Source organism: Rhinolophus hipposideros (assembly GCF_964194185.1).
Source record: "Rhinolophus hipposideros genome assembly, chromosome: 13".
Classification (NCBI taxonomy): domain Eukaryota; kingdom Metazoa; phylum Chordata; class Mammalia; order Chiroptera; family Rhinolophidae; genus Rhinolophus; species Rhinolophus hipposideros.
Window position 1 is genome coordinate 20804705 of NC_138059.1, and position 13618 is coordinate 20818322.

At 31.3% G+C, this 13618-nt stretch overlaps 1 protein-coding gene across 5 annotated transcripts in view; it reads left to right on the plus strand.

Moving 5' to 3' along the window:
• Nucleotides 1–13618, plus strand: part of CSMD3 (CUB and Sushi multiple domains 3) — a 1140077-nt gene that overhangs the window by 478047 nt on the left and 648412 nt on the right. For 3 of the 5 annotated variants that reach the window (XM_081069899.1, XM_081069900.1, XM_081069901.1), the window contains 2 exons: nt 2032–2109; nt 8730–8817. In XM_081069899.1, the coding sequence (XP_080926025.1) occupies nt 2032–2109; nt 8730–8817 (166 nt within the window). The remainder of the gene's footprint in view (nt 1–2031; nt 2110–8729; nt 8818–13618) is intronic. The other 2 variants (XM_081069902.1, XM_081069903.1) reach the window with 1 other exon arrangement.

Sequence of the window (13618 nt, forward strand, 5' to 3'; positions counted from 1 at the left end):
ATAATTCTTATTTATAATTCATGTTTTGATTGGGGAAATGTAGAATTATGCTTTAAAATACAAAATGTAAATTTTGTTAAAAGGAATTTTAGGACAGCAGGAAAATTTACAAGTAGCAGAAACTAAAATTAGAGTAGTTAACTACTCCAGTAGAACTAAACCTTAAGCTTACCATAAGGTGGGGTGTGAAAAAAAATTTACAACATAAAGTACAACTTGAGAGAGACATAATCATTCCTTCATTGGAAATAAAAGGTCACAGTTAAAGAATCTCAAAACCGTAGAGACTGAGCAGTTTAATTTGAGATAATACCAAGGATAAAAAGGCAGATTCTTGTCAAAATCACACAACTAATAATTGCTAAGAATTAGGTATCTTTAAATCCTGCTCCAGTGATTATTTTCCTCTTTTTTTTTTATGCATAGTATGTATCGTTTTTAACTATATTCCAGTAAACAATCAGACCTTGTCTCTACCTTTCTACTTTTGAAGATATTATAACAAGAAAAAATTATTAAAATGATACCAATAAAATATCCATAATTTAAACAAATTGGGCAAAATAGCAAGTGACAATTAGTAAAATGATCATGTTTAACTAACAAAAAGTAGTCAGGTAAGAGAAAGAAAAGGCATCCAAATTGGGAATAAAAAGTCAAATTATCACTTTTTACAGACGTGATTCTTTATGTAAAAAAAAAAAAAAAAAAAAAAAAAGCCTAAACATTCCACCAAAAACTATTACAGACAATGAACAAATAAGTGAAGTTGCAGAATACAAAATCTTTGTATAAAAATCTATTCAAACAATGAAATTTCAGAAAAAGAAATGGGAAAAAAGCAGTTTTGCTTTGTTTTTCAAATTCATGCCGTGAATAAAACCTAATTACCGACTGTTTCAGGTTATCACCCTCACCTTTAAAATTCATAAAAAGCAACATTTAAAAAATTCTAAATTATAACTGAAGTTAACTATACCCCTTTTGCATTTTGGTTCATGCTGTTTTTTAAAAAGAAAATAGTTTATATTTAAATATCTCATTAGATCAAAATGCATAACATTGTTTTATTTAGTGGAGTTTCAATTAAATTTGTTTTCTTTATTTCACTTGGTGGCATTAAAATTTTAAATAAAATAGTCTTTTGTACTGTTATTTATTACTTTTAAAAATGACATAGCAATTGCAGTTAATCAAATAATTAATACTGAAAATAAAATGATACTTCTTTTCCTTCCTTCAAAAATACTTGAGAAGTGTTTTAAAATGCTTTCAGGTTACCTCACTGAATTTCTTATTTTTAGGCAAATACAGTCATATCCATTTTAATATACTGCACAATGAATTATGCCACTGTCTTACAATACTGATTTTCAAAATCATCATCTCAAACATAATACCAAGATTTTTAGATAAACTCTAAATAGTTGTAATTCACTTTTATGAATTTTATACAATATGGACTGACATGAATCATACTGACAAAAGTAATGACTGAAAGGAGAATGTTATTAGCAGAAATGTTAAAATGTATTTAAATTTTTCCTATTATGCCATTTTATTAAATGTGTCCTAATATTTCAGTTACATTAAATTACCTGAAGAGAATATATTAGTTCATTTTAAAGACCAAGTTCCTTAAATTCTTTCCACTTTTCTGTCTCAGTGTTTTATTTTTTTGTAGTTTAATTTATTCTATAATATTTGATGAATTCAAGTGATTTATGATAAAGTGTTAATGCTTTGCTCTCATATAAAACCTTGGATAGTATTAAAAAGTACCTATACATATATATGCAGGAGTCTCCCTATTGAACACTTAAAATCCCTCTTTGCTGCTTAGTATTTTACTCCTTAGTGATTATATTGCTAATTTTTTTTTTTTCAAATTTTCTTCTGGGTACCCTACATCAAGCTTAGGAAAATAGTTTCTTTAACTTGCATAAATCCATGCTAACAAAATTTGTTAACTTGAATTTCACTTTAAAATTGTATATCCTGATACATGTTTTTGTTTGTTTTCTTAACTAGTGAAAAAGGCCATAGATTTTAAATCTAGAGGATTTAAATTGTTTCCAGGGAAAGACAACAGCAACAAGTTTTCTATCTGTGAGTGTACTCCTTTTTTGTTACTTTCTCTAGTGCAAGAGTGAAGTTTGTGATGTCTGTGTTGTTTATGTGTGTTTTATAAAACTGTTTATATATATATACCAAATTAACTGTATTAATATCTATATAACACGCATGGTTATTATTCAATATTATTTTGTATTTAAATGTGTATTGAGTTAATGGATTAATATGGTAAACTTCCAAGCTCAAATTATTTCAACATTTAAAAAACCTCTTTTGATCTAGTGTGTTGATAACATTCTAATTTTGTAATTCTAGGATTTGAGATTTAAAAAATAAATAAATAAGTGAAATACCTAAATTAGTGGTCTCTTGTAGGATTTTTGTTTGAATATATCTAAATTTCAGCATAATTATTTTTCTAAAGAAAATATATTTTATTAGCAAGTTTTTCTTTAAGAAAGGAAGATATTCTTGAGTTCAAATATACAAACATTTTAAATTAGTCATCTTTTGTGAAATAATTATGAAGTTCATCCAAATCTGATTAAAAGTCACTGAATTAGTGCATTCATTTATATTACCATAAACAAACATAAAATAAAATAAAATAGGAGAGGTATGCATTTTTGCAGTATAAATCAATAGCAGTTTGTAAAATTTCCTACCTGCTGTTCACACAAATATACATCAATTTTGAAAGAAGTTGTTCATGATACAACATCTGACTTCTAAAATGACATATTAATAGATTAGTTACTGTAAGTAATGTGTTATTTTTTAGCTACAGTGCTTTTTTACCATTGTTACTTTTATTCAATTCCAAATTATCTGATGAAATGAGTTTATAATTATTTCTTTATAAGTCATAATTATAAGTCATTCCTTATAGCTATATCAGAAGAGTATTTTCTTGACTTGTATATATAACAGTAAATGACACAAATTGAGCAATTTCATCATTTATCAAGAAACAAATTTGAGCCTATATATTATTTAAAAAATTAGTGTCATAATTTTAAAATGTGATTTTTACTTTTAATTAGATCTGAGAATAGTAAACCAAAAAGAGCAGATATCATTGGAAATTGTTGATCAAAGTTTGTTACCTGTTTGGAAAGTTCTAAATAATTCCTTTGATTTCTTGTTATATTTTTTGCATTAAAAACATATTTTCAGGATTGATATGTCAGTTTATAGAGCAAACAATAGTGTTACAATATTTTGTCCATATTAATTATTTGAAATGTTTTGGAGAGAAAGATATCTTTCCTACAATAGAAAATATACATAGGAAAAAGTTGGATGAAACTATTGTAAAATACTAAATTTCATCATGCCAACATGAAATAAAAGTTAAATGTTTACAGACTTAAATATTAGTTTCACTACCTTTATGACTAATGTTTTGTCTGGCCTATATATTAATTTTGGAATTCTAAGTGGAATTATAAGCTATGACTGTTTTACCCTTTCCTCATCTTTGGCCACACTAATGTTATTTCATATGCTGCATGCTTCATACTTTCAGATGTCCTAGGAAATTCAAACTATTTATACCAAAATATGTATTATTTATCAAGGCATTAAGATGTATGTAACTCAGTATGCTTGGAATATTGCCTTAGTGGGTATATACATTATTTTCATTGTTTTGTACAGGGGTTATGAGGGTGATCAAGAATTGAAAAACCCGGATTTTTAGGAAAATGTATTTTACTTAAAGAATATTTACTCTAAAATTGTTGAGAAAATTAACAGGCCCAAAACAAAAATTATTCATGAGGAAAAAAAAAAAAAGTTAATTTACTTCAGAATTTCAAAACACATTTTGCATTTATCCTTTACATTTGATGCAAGAGATTAAATGTACTCTTGTGCTTTTTCATTTTTATTTTTGAATATAAGTAATCCCTTTTCAATCAAAACAAACTATGCCAACATTTATAGTCACAAAATAACAAGCCAGCATTATTTTAAATTTTATTTACTACAATTTTTTTCTCAAATATTTAATAATTTAAAAAATATATTGCCTATGTTTGTTTATAGAAAAGGGTTATACAGTTTTAATTTTTATCATTATTTATCTATTTTCAAGTAAGCATTCAGGTCTTTGTCTTCTTTACATCATTGTTTAACAAGGCCAAATAATTTTAAAGGAGACAACTTTTATCTGACACCTTTCCAATTAAAAAAAAAAAAAAAGTACATTTTAAAGTTCGTGATCTTTGAAAAATCAAACTATTTTATTATTGGAACTGCCAGAAGTGAGCATAAGTATAGAAGACATGAACTACACACATTACCAAAGCATGTCTTCCACCAATAGCATCTTTAAAGTTTAACTAAGAAACAAATCAAGAGATTAAGGAAGCTGCACAAAGTCTTCACGGGAAGCATTTGGGTGTTTAAATGGCTAATTCTGATTATTTTACTCAATTTTCATACATAAAATTAAAATAGCCTCAGAATAGCCTCTATCCATCCCTTCTTGTTCTTCATCAAAAAGGAAGATTGTCCAAGAAAGGGAAAAAAAATAGATATTTTTAAATTTAAAAATAAAAACACAGTTTTATAATTTTAAGTGTTGCACTTAGAGAGCTTGCCAACTTTTTTACTAGGCTACTTAGGACAAGTAAGGTGTAATTATAAAGAAATTATGAGCTTCCCAGAGTTTATATTTTTAATTATTTTGAATTTCATCTTCTTCAAATTCATGCTTTCCTTCATTCATATTATCCAGTCATTCCACAATTCTATTAGAGCTACTTCTCCAGGGCAACACCATGCTAGACTAAGAAGGTAAATGATTGAGTAAAGTCCAGTCTCAGCTGGCAAGGACCCAACATTTTATTTGGTAGCTAAATGAGTTAATAGGCAACTTTGCGTAGAACATAAAGTTAATACAAAATGATATTCTGTCAATATCCATGATTTTTGAGTTGAGGACAATATCCAAAAGTACTGTATTTCATAAGGTGGCATAAACATTTTAAATCTAATATTTAAAAAAATCCAAGAAAGGTAACAATGTAACTAGCTAGATGAGACAATGTGGAAATGACTTTTAGTCAGAATCTACTTACTTTTATTTTTTAAAGTAGATTACGCAATAAGTAATATCAGAAGACTCAGATAACTTGCTTATAATAGTATTGTATTTTGATGTTGACTAATAGTGCAGTGTTTTCAAGCTAAAACTTACTGTAATATGGTAAATTAAGATTCCTATAGCATATTTTACTCATTCAGTTTTTAAAATCCTATCAATTCTGCCCTATCTTTTTTCCACTGATGTGTGGGGAAAAGGACTCATGTTGTGTTAATAATAATAATATCCTTAAAGATCAGAGCAAAAGGGTATTCCTAGTAGTGATGATCTTTTCAAGAGGCAGCACCCTGTGCATGTAATTAAACTTTAAAGAACACTCATGTTCTTACCACGCTGCAAGTTACTTCTCATATTGAAGGAGGTAAAAGTGACAAATCTGTCCACTTGCTTGAATGGCATTACGTGGTGAAAGCAGCTAATTAAGCGAATAGTAACTTCATCTTAATGTCTTAGCATCACTAGCTATGGGCAATTAAGAAATAGCTAAACATCAGAGAAATAAGAGATTATACACTTTGTTCTTTGTTTTAATGTTTTTATTTAAAGAACACTAAACACATGTATTATGCAGAAGTTCTCCAGTTATCTTCACAGTTTAAATTGGGAAGCCTTTCGCGTATTAGAGATGTCCAAAGACAGTGTTTTAAAGAACACGTCCAAATGGACAAAGATAATTTGACAATTAAAATCATAAATAATAGGATTAATTAAGTGAAAATTATGAAAGTTATAAATATGGTATGAATTTTAAGACAAAATATCTGGAAAATGTTTTGAATTTCAATTAGTGATGCGATTTTGTCTTGCTGAGATTTCTGGACAGGATGTAGGGCTCAGGGGTTAAGAGTAGAATGGTTTTTAATCAATCTGCCAAGGTTTAAGCCTAGACTAAAGCAATTAACTAAGAATATGACTTTGGAAACATTTTTAACCTCTCTATACCTGTTTCCTTACCTGTAGGAAGTGTATAATAATCATAGCTACTCTTAAGATTGCTGAGAAAATTAAATGAGTCGATATATGTAACATAGATGTAGAACAGTTCCTGACAGGTAGTTAGTACTGTGTAGATGTTAGTGATGGTAAAAATCCATATCATCCTAGGCTTATTTTTTGAGGCAATAATGACTATGAGATGGAAAAAAATATTTTTATTATTTTTATTTTTTAATTTATACATATACCACTTTATATTAACCTATAATCTGTGTTATGCATTGTGTAATAAAGTAGGTAAGTGTAGATCATGCCACTTCTTTTCTTTATCCCATGTTAAAAATATCACAATATAAAAAGATATACTACACAATTTATAAAAGCTACTTAAATACAAGAAAGAGAGTGCTTCCAATGGAAAATACTTAATTCATTGAAAACAATATACAAGATATTGTTAATAAAACAGCTAGGGTATATTTACTGAGAAGTTATTAACTACTATGTAGGAATTGTGGGTATACTAAAATAATAAGTTTTTCTTATTTTTATCACGGATATATTTGTATATATGACTAAGGAATGTGAAACTCCTTTTTTATAATTAATAAAATAATTTAAAAATTATGTATAAAATTGTCTATGTTATGTAAAAAGGGGGATTAGAATAATCCAGCAAAATTGCCGAATGGTGAAGAACCCATTGTACTTGAGTTATGGATGCCTCATGGTGACCAGTGGGAAATAAAATTGACATACTAGAAATCTAGAATCACAGGAGACTTTACAATAGTAAAAACTGTGTTTGAGGAAGTTTACCCTGTAGTACTCAAAATGGATTGAAGGCGAAGGATAATGGAGTCACCAAAACATCAGTGATTAGGTTGGATTTGAGCCTGCACATGAAATGACAGTGAGAATTTTTGTAGTTTATCTAGTAAGTCATTGAAGGAGCAACAAAAGAACTTTGAAAAGAAGACAAAACCATAGATTGGAAATCATTAACAAAGAGGTCATGATTTTCAAACCATGAGGGAAATAAAAAATGTGGATAACTGTGGGTCAGTACCTTTGAATTTGCCTATTACATGTGATATCAACAAAAGTAAGAGAATAGCCAAAAACAAACAAACCAGAAACAAACAACTAAAAATAAATAAATAAGTAAATAAGTAAATGAATAAATGAATAAATAAATAAATAAATAAATAAATAAATAAATAAATAAATAAATAAAACAAAAGATAAATAGGAATTAAATAGCAAGTGAACAGACCGAGAAGGACAAAAATATCACATACTTTGCATGGACCAGTGACTATCTAACAAAATTGGCAATGAGAATATTATTGGGGATATTTAGGAAAGATATATTTATATACTGAAGAACACTAATGTAAAATTTCACATCTAATTGAAACTTTGATAACTTTACTAGAACCATGACTGTTGGGCCATCATCTGATAGTTATCTTGCTATCTGATAAATTGGTTTGAAGACATTAACCTGTCTGAACTAAATGATGCAGGGATCCAGTAGTTCTCAACATCGACTTTACATGAGAATCACCTTGAGGATTATTAAAAAACAAAAACTAACAAATTAACAAAAATGATGCCCAGGGTTCTACCCTAGAGTAAATGCATTGTAACATCTAGAGGTAGAAGTAGGTATTTTATTCTTTAAATAAAGCTCTACAGGTTTTTCTAATCCATATTGTAAGACAAGAACCATTGCAAGGTTTATATTTTTTTCCTTTCTGAAGTCTCTATTCAGGTACACTTCTTTTCTTAAAAAGAGCAGAAAAATTGATGAAGAGAAAAAATAGAAGTTATTCTCCAGTTTATTATAAGATTGAATTTGCAAAACAATATTACTCAGATATTTCAGAACTATCTAGTTTAATATTCATTTAAAAATCTATCTTGGAAATTAATCTTTCATTAACTGGGTGTTCTGGAAGAAATGCTGAAAATGTATACACTGGCAAACTAAAACATAGATATAGAAAGTATTATACTAGATTGTAAAGCCATAAGCATTAGTTTGGTTTTCCCCATCATATCACAATTCAAGGAAATGTCTGGTAATTTGCACCATAGTTTTACTTTGACATTGGCAGACTAATATGCTTTGTTATAGACCATATAAGAAGTACTAGTAACCTTAAATTTTTTTCATAGGGTCTTATTTTTTCAACTGCTACTTTTAAAATATCAGGTGACATTGTTACAACTGGTGGTAACTTCTTTACTGCCTGTAATTAATAGAAAGTCTGGCACTAATACCTTAGGAATGCATTTCCAGAGATTTCACAATTTGATAGTAATTAAAATAAAGTGTTAGTTGTTGATATATTAATATTCAGAATAACATGTCATTGATTATGAACATCAAACTTAATTTTTATAGGTCTATATATAGAAAAAAATGTTACTGTCTTCATTTCTGGGTTATACAATTATATTTTAACTTCCTATATTTAAACTATAATGATCAGAATAACAAATTATAAGAATATATTATGTAATTTTTAAATTAATGGCATCCTTAATTTTCTAACTATATGTTTTCTTTTTTGTTTTCTTTTTTCTGTTGTTACAGTAAATGAAGGAGGTATTAAAACAGCTTCCAATTTATGTCCAGATCCTGGTGAACCAGAAAATGGGAAGAGAGTTGGATCAGATTTTAGGTAATATTTTAAATTGTTTATTTTATTATTTATTTTGTTAAAGTTTATTTTAATTTGAATTTAAAAAATAACTAATAATATTGGGATAAATACATGGCAACTTAAAACTGTAGCAGCTAGGTTCTATTGATGCGTTGCTATTAATATTTTATTATTTTAAAATGTCAATTTAAATAACCTATCAACTTTATAAGGGCACTTTTTAGACTTTAAATGATGAATTTCTTATCATGTATTAAGTGAAAACTCATGCAATTTGGATGTGAAAGACATGAGTTTGAATTCAAATTCTACTGCTTATTAGTTGTCTAATCTTGGATAAGTCACTCAGTTCTGTCTGCCTAAATTTGCTTTTCTCTAACATATAAATCAAATTTATCACCTGTAATGGTGAGTTTCAAATGAGGTACTTCTTGTGAAACTTTCCTGCAAATGTTTCATAAACATTTTATATGTGTTTTTACAAGTAAACATAACATGAATATTTTATCTCCATTGTAAAATACTATTTATTTTATTAATTTTAAATTAAGTTTACTAACAACCTATAGAATGTATGTAGCATACTCCGGTAACCATTATTTTACATAATTATTAACTTTTTAAAAAAATATTGAATTTTCAGTACTCCGATTATAGCATTTTACAAATGAAACATATTTAAAATTCCTATAAAATATTAAATGATACTAAGTAGCTTTACTACAACTCAACTACATCTTTTAGTCTCAATACTGTGGTACCTCGGTTTTCGAACATAATCCATTCTGGAAGACTGTTCGAGTTCTGAAATGTTCAAAAGCCAAAGCACTGTTTCCCCATAGAAAGTAATGCAAAATGGATTAATATGTTTCAGACTTTTAAAATCAACCCCCTAAAACTGCAAATTTAGCATGAATTTTACTATCTAATGATACTATAGATCCATAAAATTTACAGTGTTCGTAAACCAAAATGTTTGTCAATGGAGATGTTCGAAAACCGAGGTACCACTGTAATAAACGAGGAGCTCTGGGGAGAGGCAGCTGTGGTCTGGCAGTCACCATTACTCAAAAGAGAATAAAGCCACAAACATACCTCCTGCCTGTATCACCCCACGCCACCTCCACCTTCGGAGACTGATCTCAGCGGGGGCACCCAGGGTGAAGAGGAGCACAGCTCTGAATCTGGTTGCAGTGGGATTCTGGAAGCACTGGGATTGCAGAGGCTCTAAACTCCATCGCCCACCACGGAGATGGGGCCCTGAAATAGAGGAGACCTAATCACAAAGAAGAAGCCCACTTCCCCAAGAAATCTCCCACCGCATGAGAAACTGGAACAGCTCAAGAGAAAATAAAATGCTCTAGTACAGAGAAAATAAAACACTTCTACTGGATAGCAAAAGAAATTCCTCTTCATATCAACATGCTCAGAATTCACTTCTGTAGATGCCCAGGGAGAGAAATAATCCATTGATCTCCATGAATAATGATGGTAACAAGGCAGATGAGAAAGAAAATTTAAAATTTCCAGAAAATGACCTCAAAGACATGGAAATATGTGACTTAAATGACAGAGACTTAAATATTGCAGTTCTGAAAAAACTCAGTGAGATACAGAAACACTTAGGTAGGCAGTTTAATGAACTTAGAAATAAAAAGAAAAAAAAAATCTTTACCAAAGAGATTGACATTAAAAACAAACAAACAAACAAAGAACCTAATCAAAGTTCTGCAGCTGAAGAACTCAATGAAAGAGATAAAGAATGAAATGAAATAGCGAGCTTAGGAAACAGAGCTGACCAGATGGAGGAAAGAATTAGAGATATCGAAGACAGGAATCTGAAAATAATGAAGATGGAAAAAGACAGAGACTTGAGAGTTAAAAGCAATGAAAGAATTCTATGAGAACTAGCTGACTCCATCAGAAAGAGCAATATGACAGGTATATCAGGAGAAGAAAGGGAGAAGGGAACAGAGAGTATATTCAAACAAATAATCGATGAGAACTTCCCAAATCTGTGGAAAGTACTGGATCCTCAAATCCAAGAAGCAAACATAACACCTAATTACCTTAATTGTAACAGGCCATTTCTAAGGCACATTATATTGAAGCTGTCAAAAATTAATAACAAAATAATTATCAAGACAACCAAGGAAAAGACGACAGTAACCTACAAAGAATTTTCAGCAGAAACTCTACAAGCCAGGAATCAGTGGAATCAAATTTTCAAACTATCGAAAGAGAAATTACCAGGCAATAATAATAATATATCTTGCCAAGTTATCCTTTAAATATGAAGGTAGAATAATCATCCTAAATGTAAGTGGACTTAACTCACCAATGAAAAGGCACAGAGTAACAGATTGGATAAAAAAAAAAAAAAAAAAAGTGCTGCCTGCAAAAGACACATATAGTCTCAAAGTGAAGAATGGAAAATGATACTCCTAGCAGATGATATCCAGAGAAAAGTGGATGTAACCATACTTATACTTGATGAAACAGAGTTTAGGGAAAAAAAGGTAACGAGACAAATATGGACATTTCATAATGATAAAGGGAAAAAGACATATAAAAAAGACATATGAATATATATGCTCCCAATCAAGGAACATTAAATTATTCAAAACAACTACTAACAGAAATAAAGGGAGAAACTAACAAAAGAAACAAAAACTGTAGTACAGGACTTAAATACACCACTGATAGTTATGGATAGATCATACAAACTGAAAATCAATAAGGAAATGTTGCCTTAAATGACAGATTTAACCAAATGGACATAACTGACATTTGCAGAGCATTTCATGCCAGAACACTAGACTGTACAGTGTTTTCTAGTGCACATGAACATTCTCAATGATAGACCATATTTTGGGACCCTAACCAAAAGTATCCTCAGCAAAATTTGAGAAGATTGAAACCATACCAAACATATTACTTGACCACAGTGCTTTGAAATTGAAGATCAGCTGCAAAAAAGAAAGCACGAAAAATCACGAAAACATGGAGACTAAACAATGTGCTATTAAAGAATAATTGGGTCAAAGAAGAAATAAAAATAGAGATCAAAATATACATAAAAACAGATGAGAGTGAAAATACATTGTATCAAAATTATTGGCATGTGGCAAAAGCAGTAGTAAGAGGGAAATTTATACCATTACAGACCTATTCAATAAACAAACAAAAAAATCCCAAATAAACAATCTAACATTATACTTTAAATAACTAGAAGACTAAATAACAAATTAAACCCAAAGTCAGCAGAAGGAAGGGGATTATAAAAATTAGAGAAGAATTAAGTGAAATAGAGAACAAAAAGACAATAGGGAAAATTAATGCAACAAGGAGCTGGTTCTTTGAAAAGATTAATAAAATTGATAACCCTTGGCTAGATGAGAGAGTGTCGCGTCCAGCACTACACAAGCTGTGAGAAGCGAGAAGGGCAGTGCAGGGCTAAGAAAAGACAGTAGTCAAGAATAGGGTGCAAGTGGGGCCAAGGTTCTCAAGCCTCAAGGACAGAACCCCGAATTGGGTCAACGTGCAGCTTTTATTGGTTAACTTCTAAGGAGGTAAAACATTGTTAATCTCAAGATCTGTGTGTTATGTAGCCTGCTGGCTGTCTTTCCGAAAGTTCCCAATGTGTTCCAGTTTGTACTTTGCCTTCACACACACACACACACACATACACACACACCTTCAAGGAATCCATTGAAAGGGAGGGGCCGATATAATTCCATTGGGTCTCAGTTTGCTGAGACTTCCCCTCAAAGGAGCTTTTCCAATATCTCTCCATTGGGCCTCAGTTTGCCAAGGCACTTCCTTGTGAAATCCTGGGAAGAGCATGGGGGAGCAAACGGTCTGGCAGCTGTAAAGCAACAAGAAAGAGAGAGAGAGAGAGAGAGAGAGAGAGAGAGAGAGAGAGAGAGAGAGACAGAGAGAGAGAGAGAGAGACAGAGAGAGAGAGAGAGAGAGACAGAGAGAGAGAGAGACAGAGAGAGAGAGAGAGAGACAGAGAGAGAGAGAGACAGACAGAGAGAGAGAGAGAGAGAGAGAGAGAGAGAGAGAGAGAGAGAGAGAGAGAGAGACAGAGAACAAACAAATACAATCAGAAATGAAAGAGATTAATGTCACAAAAATAGCAGTGTAAGGTTAGTCTCTTGAAATCTCCCCTGAAATTTACAACAAATTGAACAACTTTAACTCCACAAAGGCCTCCCTGTGCAGCAGACAGGCAAGACTAAGAGGCACACTACTGAATTGTGCAAGAGGGGGAGGAGGCAAGGGAGAAGTGTGGAGACATGGTCATGGTTGCAGGACACAGACCCAGCTTAGTGCTCTGAGCTCGCTGCTTCCTGGAACTACCGCATCTGTGGGAGAGGAAAGAACTCGGACTGCTAGGGTTCTGTTTATGGCCCACAGGGCTGAGAGGACAGCATATAACACAGCTGAACCCAACACTCACAGCAGAGACCTCAGAGCAAAGACTGAGGGAGAAGGCTGAAAATAGTGGTTTAAGCCCTCACTGCCGAGCAGACAACAGAAGCCTTAGGCACTGAGCCTAGCTGCCCCCTCCCTACATCCCAGAGCTCTCCCTGCCCCCATCTGCCCAGTGCTAGAAGTGGAATGGTATCAGTGTCAGATCAAAAGAACAGACTATTTGCAGTTCTGAGAACTGTGGACTGCAGACACAGACTCCCAGCCCAACAAGTTCCAGCAAAGGGGAGGGAGCCATGGAAGCAGGACTGGCTCTGGTCATGGTCACTGCCATTGCTCTGGGCCACCTCTCACAAACCCGCCCTGCCTCTGTCTCCACCTA